This window comes from Bufo bufo, chromosome 3 (genome assembly GCF_905171765.1).
Source record: "Bufo bufo chromosome 3, aBufBuf1.1, whole genome shotgun sequence".
NCBI classification, from domain to species: Eukaryota; Metazoa; Chordata; class Amphibia; order Anura; family Bufonidae; genus Bufo; species Bufo bufo.
The window spans coordinates 309848729-309868113 of NC_053391.1; the positions used below are offsets into that span (position 1 = coordinate 309848729).

The 19385-nt window shown below is 43.3% G+C and overlaps 1 protein-coding gene and 1 long non-coding RNA gene across 2 annotated transcripts; one reads left to right on the forward strand and one right to left on the reverse strand.

The window, feature by feature from the left end:
- Positions 1 to 911: 911 nt before the first annotated feature.
- Positions 912 to 3745, forward strand: HMGN2 (high mobility group nucleosomal binding domain 2). The gene is made up of 6 exons (XM_040424247.1): positions 912 to 1062; positions 2381 to 2425; positions 2538 to 2567; positions 2653 to 2706; positions 3310 to 3402; positions 3480 to 3745. The coding sequence occupies exons 1-6, from the start codon at positions 1048 to 1050 to the stop codon at positions 3513 to 3515; spliced, it is 273 nt and encodes a 90-aa protein (XP_040280181.1). The 5' UTR covers positions 912 to 1047; the 3' UTR covers positions 3516 to 3745.
- Positions 3746 to 4742: 997 nt separating this feature from the next.
- On the reverse strand, positions 4743 to 19140 carry LOC120993387. The gene is made up of 4 exons (XR_005777244.1): positions 19129 to 19140; positions 8899 to 8903; positions 8817 to 8822; positions 4743 to 4932 (listed from the first exon to the last, which is right to left on the reverse strand). It is a non-coding gene; the product is annotated as an uncharacterized LOC120993387 (long non-coding RNA).
- Between the last annotated feature and the right edge of the window lie 245 nt (positions 19141 to 19385).

Below are 19385 nucleotides of genomic sequence, written 5' to 3' on the forward strand. Positions count from 1 at the left end.
GTATTTTGTCCGGTCAAGTACCGTACAAGGGATGGAACGGAAGACATCCTGATGCATACAAAACGGATTGCTTTCCATTCAGAATGCATTAGGACAAAACGGATGCGTTTTATTCCGGTATTGAGCCCCTTTACTGGATTTCAATACTGAAAAATAATAACGCTACTGTGAAAGTACCCTCAGCCTCCTCCATTTTAACACTAAACTCCCAACAGTGCAATTCATTGAATGGAGGAGATTTGCCTGGTCACATGATTCTCCACCAGCAGCCATTTTATGGACTGGACCTCAACACAATTATATATTTTTTTTTTTTTTTTACAAATTTTAACCCAAAGCCTGGAGCATACTCATCGTTCATCTAGCCCCCTCTTTTCTCTTTAAGCTTTGTTCACATTCCCAGGAGCCTTTTATGTGATCCTGCCCCCATTTTCTTCTTCCATCTTTACAGAGTGGCCATCATCCGATTACTGATGTCTCCAGTGCAGCTACCATTGTTTAATATCGTGGAGAGCAAATAAAAGATTAGTCTGAAGGAACGCTGTACTGAAAGGGCGAGCCTACCGCACTGCATCGTCCTAACGTACATACAAGTTATATTTACCCACATATACCCAGACCTAACGCCATGTTAGATACTCCTCATACCAAGCCGGCGAGACTCATTCGGCTGCTGAATATAGCGTGTTTTAAGTTTAAAAACAACACCTGATACTGGACGCCATGAGCGGACATGAAAACAGGGCGGCTACATGCCCTATGCTTCCCCCACCCTCTCGTCTGCGCGCCTTTTTTACCCCGGTCTCTCATTCACTCGGCCACGCTAAATTCTGCGCGCTCCTGACTCCTCCTATTTTCCTTCGAGACGTACCCACCCACGTGTCAATGCTCAACCAATCAGGTACAACGCCTAGCGCGATCCGGATTTAACCGGTCGGACTCCGAACCAGGTATAAAAGCAGAGAGCGGCGCTGGGATTCGTTTCATTCGCTGGAAGATACGTCTGTGCTGTGTTTGTTGCTCGTGTAAACGGTCAGGACCTTGACAATGCCCAAAAGAAAGGTGAGGATAATGCGTCATAGCTCTTATATTACTGCATCGCGAAGGTAGAAGCGATAGAGAACTGCTTAGGAAAAACGACTGCCACCATAATGGCGGAGGCACGGGACGGAGCTCTCGTAGACCAGTGAACACTGGCACATATAGGCTGGTGGCTACACGGCGGGCTATACCGTTTGCCCTTTAACTTATAGTATTGTGAAAGGCAGCCGGGCGTTAAATAAGCAGCTGTTTAAACTGTAAAGCGCGGGAAGAACGGTGAGGGGGCGGGGCTTCCGCCAAAACAACGGCGCGAACCTGCAAGAAGGGAGGAGTCATAAACGGCTTTTAGTTATGGCGGTGACAGGAAAATATCGGCCCGAGCGTTGCCCTCCATGCTTTCAGCGCGGTTATTTTGTGTTGCACGGTGTCACGTTATCAGTTATCAATGGTAAAACCCTCCTCACGAGCCACAGTGTGGTGTGCTGCCTGCAGCACATCGTGTTACCGTCTTGAGAAATTCCAGAATGGCTGCATGGCGTGTCTTCATTGGAGAGACGCCTGTAGTCTGGGCTTTACTGGGTCCTCCTGACACTGAGGTGAATAAATAATGCTATTTTCCACACTAAGCCATAGTTGCCAGTGGAATGACAAAGGGTTCTTGGTAGGCAGAAGTGGAACAACGCAATAAATAGCAGGTGGTTCCTGGCTTACAATGCCCCGTTTTGCCCCCTATTTTTACATGGACTTATGAGTGATACATTCAGAATCCACAGTAATGGCCTTGCTGTACCTCCATGTCTTTAGTCACCATATTCTCCACTGAAAATATGTGATTCATATGTCGCTGGGCATCTTTCTGGGGGGGTCAGTGTAGTTTGCACTATATAGATTCAGTGCTAATTCTACCCAGATTAGCCCTATATTATCAGCTTGGGCTGCCCTAATCACACCAGTGCATTGCCAGTGAACATTTAAGGTGGATAGGTCAGATGTAGTAATGGTTGATGTGGTTCACTTTGGGATTTGGCTGTATAGTTTATCCTGATTCTTTGCTAATTGGATGTATGGTACGGCATCCTTAAGGCACTGTTACTGTAGGTATTGCATGGAGGCTACCACTAATTACCAGGCTGCACCTTTGTTTCAAGTAGCAAGTCATTCTGTGCCCTAGCAGTAACTGTGGCGCGGTACCTGCGCCTCCAGTCACGTGTAATGGTGGCCGCATTCCAGGATGTCCGTTCAGCACTCTACCTGTTCACATGTGCAGCTTGGTCCAATTAGCTTGCCATCTGTGTCAAAGTAAAACATGGCTCAACAGCTTGTGTGTTCTACCTTTCAGGCTGACGGAGACTCCAAAGTGGAGAAGAGTAAAGCTAAAGAAGAGGTGAGATGTTCTGATGGCTTTTTTTGATTTTTTTTTCCCGCAGTAGCGCCCAGTCACATGTCCATCCTTCTAAAATAGGATTTCTAATAAATTTATTCTTTCTTCTGTTTAGCCCCAGAGAAGATCTGCCCGCTTGTCTTCTGTAAGTATGGTTTCTGTTCATGTAGTAAAAGAATTGCATGGTAACATAGTTTAGTACGTTCCTCACAGTTGCGTTCTTTTTTTAGAAACCCGCTCCCGCAAAGGCTGAGCCAAAACCCAAAAAAGCAGCTGCTCCAAAGGCAAGTAGTCAATGTCTCTTGAATTTAACATATATTTGTCTTAGAAACAGGGATATCTGCTGTTTTTTGTCATGCCACCTATATTTCAGCAGGTGACCAGGGGTGACGTTTTTTTTTTAGTAAATTAGTGAGTGCTTTTATTTTTTCCATTTTAAAGAGGACATGTAGCCTGTCTGTTTTTAGTAACTACTTCTGCTTCCTGTGCTGTAACATTTCTGGAGCAAAATTCTTGACTGGTATGATGACTTATTCATGGTAAAGTCGTGAATGAACTGCAAACAGTTTGCCATAAAGGTCCAGATGGGTGTAACTTGGGGAGGGGCTGCAGTCAGACACAGGGATTGGATAATGTCTGTCATAACCCCAACTGTTAACGCCCATCTGGACCATCATTGCAAACTGTTAATTCATTACTTCTAGCAGGAATAATAGTGGTGTATCAGTCATGAGCATAGATGTTCCATGGTTAGAAGGGGATGAAAGTAGCTGTTGCAACAGGCGTTTCAGGAGAGATTGAAGTCCTCTTTAATGGTTTGTGGAACCATTTTGGGTGGGAGTGCAAAATATACATGACATTGATGACATGCTCTACTTTATCTATAGAAGGCTGACAAAGCTCCCAAAGGCAAGAAAGGAAAAGATTCTGGAAAAGATGCCAGCAATGCTTCAGAGAATGGAGAGGCAAAGTCAGACCAGGTTTGTACTTTTCAACAGTCTTATTGAAATTCCTGTTCTGTGTAAAAAAAAATAATAATATTGTCTTTCCTTCCCAGGCACAAAAAGCTGAAGCTTCTGGAGATGCCAAGTGAGCTGTGTGAATTTTGATAACTGTGTACTTCTGGTGACTGTACAGTTTGAAATACTATTTTTTATCAAGTTTTATAACAATGCAGAATTTGTTTTACTCTTTGTTTTACGCTATGTTGGCACATGACGCTTTTATGGGATTGTTTTTATTTAATGGGAGAGGAGTGACAGTTTGACCATTTGCTTGTTTTTAATACACTGCTCAAAAAAAATAAAGAACACTTAAAAAACACAATGTCTCCAAGTCAATCACACTTCTGTGAAATCAACCTGTCCAATTATGAAGCAACACTGATTGTGACTCAATTTCTCCTGCAGTTGTGCAAATTGAACAGAATTTGCAAGACAACCCCTGTAAAGCAGTGGTTCTGCAGGTGTGACCAAAGACCTTTTTTGGCTGTTTTGGTCACTTGCAGTTTGTCATTGCTCTTGCCCTTAGCATCAGGTAGTGCAGCTCATCCATAATGGCACATCAGTGTGAGCTGTGGCAAGAAGGTTAGCTGTGTCTGTCAGCAGTGTCCAGAGACAGGTCAGTACACCAGGAGATGTGGAGGTGGCCGTATGGGAGCAACAACCTAGTAGCATGACCTTCCTCCTCCTTTGTGCAAGGAGGAGCAATGCCTAAGGGTACTTTCACACTTGCAGCAGAGTAATCCAACAAGCAGTTCAGTTGCCGGAACTGCCTGCCAGATTCGGCAAATGGACAGCATTTGTAGACTGATCCAGATCAGTCTCACAAATGCATTACAAGAACGGATCTGTTTCTATTCACATTTTTAAAGGCCTGCGCAGACTGGAAGGACAGATCCGGCATTGTGGCATTTCAATGTAAATTAATCCAGCAAGTGTTCCATGCTGCAGTACTATCCGTCCTGAAAAGTCAAAGACTGGACTGAAGGCATCCTGAATGTATTTCTCTCCATTCAGAATGCATGGGGATAAAACTGCTCAGTTCTTTTCCTGTATAGAGTCCCTAGGACGGAACTGTGTGCTGGAAAAGAGTAACGCAAGTGTGAAATTACCCCAAGCTCTGCAAAATGACCTCCAGCAGGCCAGTAATATCAATGTGTCTGCTCAAACTGTCAAACACTCAATGAGTGGACATCTGCCTCCTCATCAGGAGCATGCCCAGGCATTGTAGGGATGTGGAGGCCACACACTACTGAGCCTCATTTCCTTCTCTTGAAGTATTTCCACTGAAGTAGTATGAGCCTGAAACTTTATTTTCCACTTGGATTTTAAGTATCATTCCATATCCAGACCTTCATGGGATATTTATTTACATTGATCATTTTTGTTTTCTCAACGTATTCCATTGTGTAATAAAGATTTGCAAGTGGAACACTGATGTGGTTGAAGTGTTTTTTTTTTTTGTTTTTTTTTGAGCAGTGTTAGATGCTTTTAAAGACGACCTGTCACCTGCCTGTTTCAATAGCTACACGCATTCCCCATGTACTAACTATTCTGGAGCATCTATTCTTATGGCTGTTGTGCTGTTCCTTTATTTCTACTAGAAGTTATGAATGAATTGCTATTAGACCTCAGTAAGGGTACAGAGGGGTGGTAATCAGTTGGTGTACCTGCGTCCCCCCTTCCAACTTGTTACCCCCCAATATAATCATAACTTCCAGTAGGAGTAATACAGGAATGGAACGACAGAAGAATAGCTACTCCAGAATTGTTACATGGGAGTGCATGAAGCTACTACAACAGACATGTCAGGAGCGGTGAAAGGTCCTCTTTAAAGAGGACCTTTCACCGATTCTTACCCTATGAACTAAGTATGCTGCCATGTAGAGCGGCGCCCGGGGATCTCTCTGCACTTACTATTATCCCCGGGCGCCGCTCCGTTCTCCTGCTATGTCCTTCGGTATCTCCGTTCCCTAAGTTATGGTAGGCGGAGTCTGCCCTAGCGCTGGCCAATCGCATTGCAGAGCTCACAGCCTGGGAGAAAATAACCTCCCAGGCTGTGAGCTCTGCGCTGCGATTGGCCAGCGCTAGGGCAGACTCCGCCTACCATAACTTAGGGACTGGTATCTCCGCCTACTATAACTTAGTGAGCGGAGATACCGGAGGGCATAGCGGGAGAACGGAGCGGCGCCCAGGGATAACAGTAAGTGCAGGGAGATCCCCGGGCGCCGCTCTCCATGTCTGTATAGTTAGTTCATAGGGTAAGAATCGGTGAAGGGTCCTCCTTTTAAGCTTCACTCAGCTTATATTCCCTCCATGAAATTAACATGTTTTGATCGTCCAATCTTAAAGGAAACCTGTCACCAGGATTTTGTGTATAGAGCTGAGGACATCTGCAATACACAGTCCCCATAGCTGTGTGATTTTATTGTGTAAAAACTATTTGATACATATGCAAATTAACCTGAGATGAGTCCTGTCCCTGACTCATCTCACATACAAGACTCATCTCAGGTTAATTTACATATGTATAAATTTTTATTTTTACACAAAAGCACACAGCTGGGTATTAAGGATGGGCTAGCAGGGGGTATTGGGAGGAGGGGGGGGGGGAGTGCCATGACAGTGGTGGCCGCCCTATGATGTAAGACCATAATTGGACTAGGGCTAAACTGATGAAAGTTTCTCTTTAAGGCAGCTAATGAGTTGAAGTTCAGTGCTCATGGTCTGTGATTTTACAGCGGTAACCTTGACAATGAGTCAAATATGAATTTGTTGCCATCCTCCTGAAATGTGAAGCAGCCACCTTTTTAATGTTGATGGTTTTATAGTGAACTAAATACTGGGGTTGACAGTGGCCTTTATCATGTTTGTTCTGCCTGATTTGCAATGCCTGTATCAAAATTGGAAATAAATTTCAGACTGTTTGCGGAGTTGTGTCCTTTTTTAAATTTCCTTTACTCATGGATGGCATTATTTTTAGAACTTTCACGTGCACTGAAATGCTAAGATATGCCTTATTTTTTCAAACTGTGGTGTTTGCATAACCACTAGCTATCTAAGAAATGCGTGGTCTTCAGTCATTATTCACGTCTGTCTGTAACAAACTTGTTTGAAATGATTGCAGCCCTATTAAATGTACTTTAGACCTAAAATAACAGGCAACCAATTCCTGGATGTCTATTTGTAATGAAGCGAACTGCAGCAACAGCCCACATCTGATGTTCACCTCCTTTTATTCAGTGTCACTTCTGCAGGAAACCGGGGGGGGGCAGATGATTGTTCCTAGAAGCATGTCAAAGAACAAAATTGAGAAATTTGGGGGGGCGACAAAACAAAAGTTTTTTTTGTTTGTTTTTTTTTCTGGCCAGATGTCTTCAGGTTAAAGCAAAATGTGTTTTTGGTTTTATTTTTTTTTTAAATGGTTTCTGCCAGAAGTGGATCCAACAGTAAGGAGCCTACGTTTAACATGTATACTTTAGGGCAGGGGTGCACAGGCCACATGCAGCCCCAGAGCCAAGGTTTGTGGGCCACATCCTGCTAGACAAACGCAGCTGATCAGCTCTGTCTTGCATAAATTATTTTGTTGATAGTCCAACAGTTGACATTACAACAGTTTGAACCACCATGTGCACTAAATCCACAAGTGTCTGGTCAGTAAAGTGTTAAACAAGGAGTGCTTACTGGTTATTGCATGGCAACTGTATTGGCAGGAGGTGGTATTAACCATGAAGGAAAGCTTTATGAACAGGAGGATATTTGTTTTTCACCTGACAGGGTAAATCATGTTATATATATATATATATATATTTTTTTTTTTATAGAACAGGTGGTTATGGATGTGGCAGTACCTAATTTGCCTTTTTTTTATTGTTTTGGTTTTACACAATAAAAGCATTTTTGAAAGGAAAAACAATCATGTTTTTTTATCTCTATTTTCTGAGCAAGATTTTTTTTTTATTTTGTCGATTGTCTTAGGTAGGGTCTCATTTTTTGTGGGATGAGGTAATGTATTGATACCATTTTGGGTAGGGGTGCACTGAAATTCCGGCGGCCGAAAATGGGCCTAATCCATTTCGGCCGATATTGGTACATATCGGCAGAAAATATGGGGTGTGGGATTTGTCACCCGTGCCGGGCGGGCGGTTTACTTTAAGTCACTGCATCTTTATTTTACCTTACAATCGTGACGCTCCAGTAACAACTCTGCAGGCAGAGCGGAGTGCGGCGTAACGTCACTTACTCACGTGACGCGCCTGCTCTGCCTCCTTCATTCATAAAGTGGGCGGAGCAGGTGCGTCAAGTGAGTAAGTGACGTTACGCCGCCCTCCGCTCTGCCTGCAGAGTTGTTACTGGAGCGTCACGATTGTAAGGTAAAATAAAGATGCAGTGAGTGATTAGTCTGCTGAGGGCCAGGGCTGTTATGGGTAGGGGGATCGGTCTATGGCACTGCTATGGGGAGGGGGGATCTGTGCACTGTTATGCCCATAACAGTGCACATATCCCCTCCATAACAGCGCCACCCACAGATGAATTTGATTCATGAAAAATAATTATTAATAAAATCATTAAAAAAAAAAAGTATTTTAAAAGTATTTGGGCAAAAAGGCAGTTTCGGTCAAGGGCATCCTGAATTTTCGGTTTCGGACCAGAATTTTCATTTCGGTGCACCCCTAATTTTGGGGCATATGTGGCTTTTTGATCCCTTGATATTAAACTTTTTGTGATATAAGGTGATCTTTATATGGCGTCTACATATTCTGCAGTGCTTTTACAGTTCAGGGTTTCATGTACAGTCATAAATAACATGGCATCAGACAAGTCAATTACAAGAGGAATGAGGACCCTGCTTGCAAGAGTTTACAATCTATGAGGAGATGGGAGTGACAAAAGGTAAATTACTTTTTTGGCAATTTTTTTTCTTTTTTTTTTTACACAGTGTAATACACTGACTGTTTGCCTATGAGACCCAGCCTGGGGGGCCCAACGCTTTTGAAAGGCTTGGGGCTGCCATTGTAACCATAAGATTCCCATCATCGCAGCGATGGCTCAGGAGTCCACTGGCATTGGTGTTACCGCTGATGCTGGTGGATGCAGCAGAGGTCCAGCTGTTGATCGTGGCACCACATGTGAGGGAGGGCAAGGGCCACAGGACGAGAATGCTCCTCCTGGGGCACCAAGTACTGTCAATTTAGGACTGGCATTCTCGTCTTGGGTTGTTATAAGCAGATAGTGATATTCCAACAGGAAAGAAGACTTCCCACATCTTAACCATGCCTAACCTTTTTTAGTTACACCATCATGGCTGCTGGGTAAATTAAAATGCTTAAAACTACAGTTCCCACAACTCCCCTGTTCACTGACTTGTCTTTGTGTGCATTTATGTTTATTACTGCTCCCTTGTTGGTTGGCATCAGGACTGTGAGATCTTCCTGCAGCTCTGTGAAACACTGTTGTTGGCTAGCATCACAGAACACCTGCTAGTGGTCCATAGACTGTGGCTCATGCACGTGGCCTGGGGATGAAATAAGGACAGCAATGAGAGTGCTCATTCATGTGAGCACTCCTGTCAGTTCACGCATGTTCCTTCTCGTCATAATCAGAGGCTACTACGAATGATGGACCAGTGAACGGCAGATGACACAGGTTGTTACCATAGGGAACAGAGTGAAAACAAGCCATGCTCTAAAGGTATTTTTTGAGGGAGAACATTAGAAAACTGTGAATTACACTTTTTTAGACTTACGTGATACATTTCCCCAAAATAATAAGTTGAACTTTGATTATCTAGAATAGAAACATAGAATGTGTCGGCAGATAAGAACCATTTGGCCCATCTAGTCTGCCCAATATACTGAATACTATGAATAGCCCCTGGCCCTATCTTATATGAAGGATGGCCTTATGGCCTATCCCATGCATGCTTAACCACCTCCGGACCGCCTAATGCAGGATCGCGTTCTGGAAGTGGCAGCGCTGCGCACAGTCACGCATATATGCGTCATCTCGCGAGACGCGAGATTTCCTGTGAACGCGCGCACACAGGCGCGTGCGCTCACAGGAACGGAAGGTAAGAGAGTTGATCTCCAGCCTGCCAGCGGCGATCGTTCGCTGGCAGGCTGGAGATGTGTTTTTTTTAACCCCTAACAGGTATATTAGACGCTGTTTTGATAACAGCGTCTAATATACCTGCTACCTGGTCCTCTGGTGGTCCCCTTTGTTTGGATCGACCACCAGAGGACACAGGTAGCTCAGTAAAGTAGCACCAAGCACTACACTACACTACACCCCCCCGTCACTTATTAACCCCTTATTAGCCCCTGATCACCCCATATAGACTCCCTGATCACCCCCCTGTCATTGATTACCCCCCTGTCATTGATCAACCCCCTGTAAAGCTCCATTCAGACGTCCGCATGATTTTTACGGATCCACTGATAGATGGATCGGATCCGCAAAACGCATCCGGACGTCTGAATGAAGCCTTACAGGGGCGTGATCAATGACTGTGGTGATCACCCCATATAGACTCCCTGATCACCCCCCTGTCATTGATTACCCCCCTGTAAAGCTCCATTCAGACGTCCGCATGATTTTTACGGATCCACTGATAGATGGATCGGATCCGCAAAACGCATCCGGACGTCTGAATGAAGCCTTACAGGGGCATGATCAATGACTGTGGTTATCACCCCATATAGACTCCCTGATCACCCCCCTGTCATTGATTACCCCCCTGTAAAGCTCCATTCAGATGTCCGCATGATTTTTACGGATGCACTGATAGATGGATCGGATCCGCAAAACGCATACGGACGTCTGAATGAAGCCTTACAGGGGCGTGATCAATGACTGTGGTTATCACCCCATATAGACTCCCTGATCACCCCCCTGTCATTGATTACACCCCTGTCATTGATCAACCCCCTGTAAAGCTCCATTCAGATGTCCGCATGATTTTTACGGATCCACTGATAGATGGATCGGATCCGCAAAACGCATCCGGACGTCTGAATGAAGCCTTACAGGGGCGTGATCAATGACTGTGGTTATCACCCCATATAGACTCCCTGATCACCCCCCTGTCATTGATTACACCCCTGTCATTGATCAACCCCCTGTAAAGCTCCATTCAGATGTTTGCATGATTTTTACGGATGCACTGATAGATGGATCGGATCCGCAAAACGCATACGGACGTCTGAATGAAGCCTTACAGGGGCGTGATCAATGACTGTGGTTATCACCCCATATAGACTCCCTGATCACCCCCCTGTCATTGATTACACCCCTGTCATTGATCAACCCCCTGTAAAGCTCCATTCAGATGTCCGCATGATTTTTACGGATCCACTGATAGATGGATCGGATCCGCAAAACACATACAGGCGTCTCCCTGGAGCCTTCCAGGGGGGGTGATCAAAGACTGTGGTGATCACCCCATATAGACTCCCTGATCACCCCCCTGTCATTGATCACCACCCCTGTCATTGATCACTCCCCCTGTCATTGATCACCCCCCCTGTCATTGATCACCCTCTGTAAGGCTACTTTCACACTAGCGTTCGGAGCGGATCCGTCTGATGTTTCATCAGACGGATCCGCTCCGATAATGCAGACGTTCGCATCCGTTCAGAACGGATCCGTCTGCATTAAAACTTAGAAAATTATGAAAGTATGAAAGTAGCCTGAGCGGATCCGTTCAGACTTTACATTGAAAGTCAATGGTGAACGGATCCGCTTGAAGATTGAGCCATATGGTGTCATCTTCAAGCGGATCCGTCCCCATTGACTTACATTGTAAGTATGGACGGATCCGCTCGCCTCCGCACGGCCAGGCGGACACCCGAACGCTGCAAGCAGCATTCAGGTGTCCGCTCACTGAGCGGAGCGGAGGCTGAGCGCTGGCAGGCGGATGCATTCTCAGTGGATCCGCCTCCACTGAGAATGCATTGGGGCCAGACGGATGCGTTCGGGGCCGCTCGTGAGCCCCTTCAAACGGTGCGCACGAGCGGACACCCGAACGCTAGTGTGAAAGTAGTCTAAGGCTCCATTCAGACATTTTTTTGGCCCAAGTTAGCGGAATTATTATTTTTTTTTCTTACAAAGTCTTATATTCCACTAACTTGTGTCAAAAAATAAAATCTCACATGAACTCACCATACCCCTCACGGAATCCAAATGCGTAAAATTTTTTAGACATTTATATTCCAGACTTCTTCTCACGCTTTAGGGCCCCTAGAATGCCAGGGCAGTATAAATACCCCACATGTGACCCCATTTCGGAAAGAAGACACCCCCAGGTATTCCGTGAGGGGCATATTGAGTCCATGAAAGATTGAAATTTTTGTCCCAAGTTAGCGGAACGGGAGACTTTGTGAGAAAAAAATTAAAAATATCAATTTCCGCTAACTTGTGCCAAAAAAAAAAAATTTCGATAAACTCGCCATGCCCCTCATTGAATACCTTGGGGTGTCTTCTTTCCAAAATGGGGTCACATGTGGGGTATTTATACTGCCCTGGCATTCTAGGGGCCCCAAAGCGTGAGAAGAAGTCTGGTATCCAAATGTCTAAAAATGCCCTCATAAAATGAATTTGGGCACCTTTGTGCATCTAGGCTGCAAAAAAGTGTCACACATCTGGTATCGCCGTACTCAGGAGAAGTTGGGGAATGTGTTTTGGGGTGTCATTTTACATATACCCATGCTGGGTGAGAGAAATATCTTGGTCAAATGCCAACTTTGTATAAAAAAATGGGAAAAGTTGTCTTTTGCCAAGATATTTCTCTCACCCAGCAAGGGTATATGTAAAATGACACCCCAAAACACATTCCCCAACTTCTCCTGAATACGGCGATACCACATGTGTGACACTTTTTTGCAGTCTAGGTGGGCAAAGGGGCCCATATTCCAAAGAGCACCTTTAGGATTTCACAGGTCATTTACCTACTTACCACACATTTGGGCCCCTGGAAAATGCCAGGGAAGTATAACTACCCCACAAGTGACCCCATTTTGGAAAGAAGACACCCCAAGGTATTCCGTGAGGGGCATGGCAAGTTCCTAGAATTTTTTATTTTTTGTCACAAGTTAGTGGAAAATGCTTTTTTTTTTTTTTTTTTTTCATACAAAGTCTCATATTCCACTAACTTGTGACAAAAAATAAAAACTTCCATGAACTCACTATGCCCATCAGCGAACACCTTGGGGTCTCTTCTTTCCAAAATGGGGTCACTTGTGGGGTAGTTATACTGCCCTGGCATTCTAGGGGCCCAAATGTGTGGTAAGGAGTTTGAAATCAAATTCTGTAAAAAATGACCTGTGAAATCCGAAAGGTGCTCTTTGGAATATGGGCCCCTTTGCCCACCTAGGCTGCAAAAAAGTGTCACACATCTGGTATCTCCGTACTCAGGAGAAGTTGGGGAATGTGTTTTGGGGTGTCATTTTACATATACCCATGCTGGGTGAGAGAAATATCTTGGCAAAAGACAACTTTTCCCATTTTTTTATACAAAGTTGGCATTTGACCAAGATATTTATCTCACCCAGCATGGGTATATGTAAAATGACACCCCAAAACACCATCCTCAACTTCTCCTGAATACAGAGATACCAGATGTGTGACACTTTTTTGCAGCCTAGGTGGGCAAAGGGGCCCATATTCCAAAGAGCACCTTTCGGATTTCACAGGTCATTTTTTACAGAATTTGATTTCAAACTCCTTACCACACATTTGGGCCCCTAGAATGCCAGGGCAGTATAACTACCCCACAAGTGACCCCATTTTGGAAAGAAGAGACCCCAAGGTATTTCGTGATGGGCATAGTGAGTTCATCGAAGTTTTTATTTTTTGTCACAAGTTAGTGGAATATGAGACTTTGTAAGAAAAAAAAAAAAAATCATCATTTTCCGCTAACTTGTGACAAAAAATAAAAACTTCTATGAACTCACTATGCCCATCAGCGAATACCTTAGGGTGTGTACTTTCCGAAATGGGGTCATTTGTGGGGTGTTTGTACTGTCTGGCCATTGTAGAACCTCAGGAAACATGACAGGTGCTCAGAAAGTCAGAGCTGCTTCAAAAAGCGGAAATTCACATTTTTGTACCATAGTTTGTAAACGCTATAACTTTTACCCAAAGCATTTTTTTTTTATCAAAGACATGTAGAACAATAAATTTAGAGCAAAATTTATATATGGATCTCGTTTTTTTTGCAAAATTTTACAACTGAAAGTGAAAAATTTCATTTTTTTGCAAAAAAATCGTTAAATTTCAATTAATAACAAAAAAAGTAAAAATGTCAGCAGCAATGAAATACCACCAAATGAAAGCTCTATTAGTGAGAAGAAAAGGAGGTAAAATTCATTTGGGTGGTAAGTTGCATGACCGAGCAATAAACGGTGAAAGTAGTGTAGGTCAGAAGTGTAAAAAGTGGCCTGGTCTTTCAGGGTGTTTAAGCACTGGGGGCTGAGGTGGTTAAAGGAGGACCTTTCACCAGAAGAAAGTATCTAAACTAACTATACAGACGTGTAGAGCGGCGCCCAGGGATCCCCCTGCACTTACTGTTATCCCCGGGCGCCGCTCCATTCTCCGGTTATAGCCTCCGGTATGTTCGTAGTTAGGCTCCACCCAGGGGAACCTGCCGGCGTCTCTTTCTCCTATGCTGTAGCGCTGGCCAATCGCAGCGCTCAGCTTATAGCCAGGCTATGAGCTGAGCGCTGCGATTGGCCAGCGCTACAGCATAGGAGAAGGAGACCGCGGCAGGTTCCCCTGGGTGGAGCCTAACTACGAACATACCGAAGGCTATAAACGGAGCGGCGCCCGGGGATAACAGTAAGTGCAGGGGGATCCCTGGGCGCTGCTCTACACGTCTGTATAGTTAGTTTAGATACTTTCTTCTGGTGAAAGGTCCTCTTTAAACTCCTCCACTGTATTTGCAGCTACCACTTCTGCAGGAAGGCTATTCCATGCATCCACTACTCTCTCAGTAAAGTAATACTTCCTGATATTACTTTTAAACCTTTGCCCCTCTAATTTAAAACGATGTCCTCTTGTAGCAGTTTTTCTTCTTTTAAATATTCTCTCCTTTTTTACCGTGTTGATTCCCTTTATGTATTTAAAAGTTTCTATCATATCCCCTCTTTCTCGTCTTTCTTCCAAGCTATACATGTTAAGGTCCTTTAACCTTTCCTGGTAAGTTTTATCCTGCAATCCATGTACTAGTTTAGTAGCTTTTCTCTGAACTCTCTCCAAAGTATCAATATCCTTCTGGAGATATGGTCTCCAGTACTGCGCACAATACTCCAAATGAGGTCTCACTAGTGCTCTGTAGAGCGGCATGAGCAGCTCTCTCAATCTACTGGTAATGCCTCTCCCTATACACCCAATCATTCTGCTAGCATTTCCTGCTGCTCTATGACATTGTCTGCCTACCTTTAAGTCTTCTGAAATAATGACCCCTAAATCCCTTTCCTCAGATACTGAGGTTAGAACTGTATCACTCATTTTATATTCTTCTCTTGGGTTTTTACGCCCCAGGTGCATTATCTTGCACTCATCAACATTAAATTTTAGTTGCCAGATTTTTACCATTCCTCTAGTTTTCCTAAATCCTTTTCCATTTTGTGTATCCCTCCAGGAACATCAACCCTGTTACAAATCTTTGTGTCATCAGCAAAAAGACACACCTTACCATCGAGGCCTTCTGCAATTTTGCTGATAAAGATATTAAACAATATGGGTCTCCTTTTATGTTATTTCTCTTGCATCTAGAGTGTAGTTCTACCATAGTCGAGTCTTGCTTTATCTTAAAGTTGCTGCGTTAACAGTCCCTTTTAGCGACCTATCCCATTTTGTCATGCCGACCCATGTACAGTCGTGGCCAAAAGTTTTGAAAATGACACAAATATTAGTTTTCACAAAGTTTGCTGCTAAACTGCTTTTAGATCTTTGTTTCAGTTGTTTCTGTGATGTAGTGAAATATAATTACACGCACTTCATACTTTTTAAAGGCTTTTATCGACAATTACATGACATTTATGCAAAGAGTCAGTATTTGCAGTGTTGGCCCTTCTTTTTCAGGACCTCTGCAATTCGACTGGGCATGCTCTCAATCAACTTCTGGGCCAATTCCTGACTGATAGCAACCCATTCTTTCATAATCACTTCTTGGAGTTTGTCAGAATTAGTGGGTTTTTGTTTGTCCACCCGCCTCTTGAGTATTGACCACAAGTTCTCAATGGGATTAAGATCTGGGGAGTTTCCAGGCCATGGACCCAAAATGTCAACGTTTTGGTCCTCGAGCCCCTTAGTTATCACTTTTGCCTTATGGCACGGTGCTCCATCGTGCTGGAAAATGCATTGTTCTTCACCAAACTGTTGTTGGATTGTTGGAAGAAGTTGCTGTTGGAGGGTGTTTTGGTACCATTCTTTATTCATGGCTGTGTTTTTGGGCAAAATTGTGAGTGAACCCACTCCCTTGGATGAGAAGCAAGCCCACACATGAATGGTCTTAGGATGCTTTAATGTTGGCATGACACAGGACTGATGGTAGCGCTCACCTTTTCTTCTCCGGACAAGCCTTTTTACAGATGCCCCAAACAATCGGAAAAAGGCTTCATCAGAGAATATGACTTTGCCCCAGTCCTTAGCAGTCCATTCACCATACTTTTTGCAGAAGATCAATCTGTCCCTGATGTTTTTTTTGGAGAGAAGTGGCTTCTTTGCTGCCCTTCTTGACACCAGGCCATCTTCCAAAAGTCTTCGCCTCAGTGTGCGTGCAGATGCGCTCACACCTGCCTGCTGCCATTCCTGAGCAAGCTCTGCACTGGTGGCACTCCGATCCCGCAGCTAAATCCTCTTTAGGAGACAATCCTGGCGCTTGCTGGACTTTCTTGGACGCCCTGAAGCCTTCTTAGCAAGAATTGAACCTCTTTCCTTGAAGTTTTTGATGATCCTATAAATTGTTGATTGAGGTGCAATCTTAGTAGCCACAATATCCTTGCCTGTGAAGCCATTTTTATGCAACGTAATGATGACTGCACGCGTTTCTTTGCAGGTCACCATGGTTAACAATCGAAGAACAATGATTTCAAGCATCACCCTCCTTTTAACATGTCAAGTCTGCCATTTTAACCCAATCAGCCTGACATAATGATCTCCAGCCTTGTGCTCGTCAACATTCTCACCTGAGTTAACAAGACGATTACTGAAATGATCTCAGCAGGTCCTTTAATGACAGCAATGAAATGCAGTGGAAAGTTTTTTTGGGGATTAAATTAATTTTCATGGCAAAGAAGGACTATGCAATTCATCTGATCACTCTTCATAACATTCTGGAGTATATGCAAATTGCTATTATAAAAACTTAAGCAGCAACTTTTCCAATTTCCAATATTTATGTAATTATCAAAACTTTTGGCCACGACTGTAGACTTACCTTAAACTACACTGTCAGACTCTGAGATTGTCTGACAGTGACTCCTTTTAATGACGGTCCTTTTTGTCAATTTAGGCAGCACCACTCTTAGTTGACCTGGTAGCAAGCGAATTGGCCAAACCCATTCAGCACCATCTTTAGTTTGGGGCACATCAGACTCATTCCATGGTTATAAACTTTTCTCCAGAAGTGTTACTTGTCACCTTGATTAAAGATCTGGTGTCAATGAAGTTGGAGTCTGAGTGGACAGATCACTAGGTCTTTACCGTGGCAGGTTTGTATCTCAGCATCAGAGGCAATATCTTAGTACCTAATATATTTTTGTGGGGATGGGCAGTGCCTCCCATGTCCCCTGTATTTGACATTTAATCCATCCTCCTATTGACCATACCATTTCTGAGAGTGAGGTAACCTAGTACATAAGGCCGAAAAAATACATTTGTCCATCCAGTTCGACCTGTTATTTTGCAAGTTGATCCAGAGGAAGGCAAAAAGAAAAAAAAAAACAGAGGTAGAAGCCAATTTTCCCCACTTTGGGGGGAATAAAAAAATTCCTTCCCGACTCCAATCAGGCAATCAGATTAACTGGTAATTACATTCTTTAAACAGTGGAGGTTCCTTACCTGTCCCTACATGCTTTTCTCACTCACATATTAAAAATACTACCACACCACCCACACAATAAGAAAACACTATCCCATTTAAACACACATTTCCCCATGCATCTAGAGACCCATGCAATTCTACTAATATGAATCCACAGACCCATACGTAAATGGAAATCAACTACAGGCTGCAAATGCATGTATGTCCCAACACACATGAGTATGTATAGACTTGCACAGATTTACAACTGGAGTTTCTATATGCACATATCTGAAAACAAAATAGAAAGAAAACAATACCTACAAGGAGTCTGGATCAGGATTGTATCAACATCAAGTCCTTAACCTATTTCTTCGAGAAGTTCATAATGTTTTGCTTGGCCTTGCTTAACCACCTCAGCCCCTATAGCTTAAACACCCTTAAAGACCAGGCCACTTTTTACACTTCTGACCTACAGTACTTTAACCGTTTATTGCTCGGTCATGCAACTTACCACCCAAATGAATTTTACCTCCTTTTCTTCTCACTAATAGAGCTTTCATTTGGTGGTATTTCATTGCTGCTGACATTTTTACTTTTTTGTTATTAATCGAAATTTAACGATTTTTTTGCAAAAAAATGACATTTTTCACTTTCAGTTGTAAAATTTTGCAAAAAAAACGACATCCATATATAAATTTTTCTCTAAATTTATTGTTCTACATGTCTTTGATAAAAAAAAATGTTTGGGTAAAAAAAAAATGGTTTGGGTAAAAGTTATAGCGTTTACAAACTATGGTACAAAAATGTGAATTTCCGCTTTTTGAAGCAGCTCTGACTTTCTGAGCACCTGTCATGTTTCCTGAGGTTCTACAATGCCCAGACAGTACAAACACTCCACAAATGACCCCATTTCGGAAAGTAGTCACCCTAAGGTATTCGCTGATGGGCATAGTGAGTTCATAGAACTTTTTATTTTTTGTCACAAGTTAGTGGAAAATGATTTTTTTTTTTTTTTTTTTTTTTTCTCTTACAAAGTCTCATATTCCACTAACTTGTGACAAAAAATAAAAACTTCTATGAACTCACTATGCCCATCAGCGAATACCTTGGGGTGTCTTCTTTCCAAAATGGGGTCACTTGTGGGGTAGTTATACTGCCCTGGCATTCTAGGGGCCCAAATATGTGGTAAGTAGTTTGAAATCAAAATGTGTAAAAAATGACCGGTGAAATCCGAAAGGTGCTCTTTGGAATGTGGGCCCCTTTGCCCACCTAGGCTGCAAAAAAGTGCCACACGTGGTATCGCCGTACTCAGGAGAAGTTGGGGAATGTGTTTTGGGGTGTCATTTTACATATACCCATGCTGGGTGAGATAAATATCTTGGTCAAATGCCAACTTTGTATAAAAAAATGGGAAAAGTTGTCTTTTACCAAGATATTTCTCTCACCCAGCATGGGTATATGTAAAATGACACCCCAAAACACATTCCCCAACTTCTCCTGAGTACGGAGATACCACATGTGTGACACTTTTTTGCAGCCTAGGTGGGCAAAGGGGCCCATATTCCAAAGAGCACCTTTTGGATTTCACCGGTCATTTTTTACACATTTTGATTTCAAACTTCTTACCACACATTTGGGCCCCTAGAATGCCAGGGCAGTATAACTACCCCACAAGTGACCCTATTTTGGAAAGAAGACACCCCAAGGTATTTCGTGATGGGCATTGTGAGTTCATGGAAGTTTTTATTTTTTGTCACAAGTTAGTGGAATATGAGACTTTGTAAGGGAAAAAAAAAAAAAAAAAGAAATCATCATTTTCCGCCAACTTGTGACAAAAAATAAAAAATTCTAGGAACTCGCCATGCCCCTCACGGAATACCTTGGGGTGTCTTCTTTCCAAAATGGGGTCACTTGTGGGGTAGTTATACTGCCCTGG

Coding starts and splice junctions, on each gene's coding strand:
- HMGN2 (XM_040424247.1), top strand. Junction 2,707..3,309: donor AAAAAGCAGCTGCTCCAAAG/GCAAGTAGTCAA, acceptor CTTTATCTATAG/AAGGCTGACAAAGCTCCCAA. Junction 3,403..3,479: donor GAGAGGCAAAGTCAGACCAG/GTTTGTACTTTT, acceptor TTTCCTTCCCAG/GCACAAAAAGCTGAAGCTTC.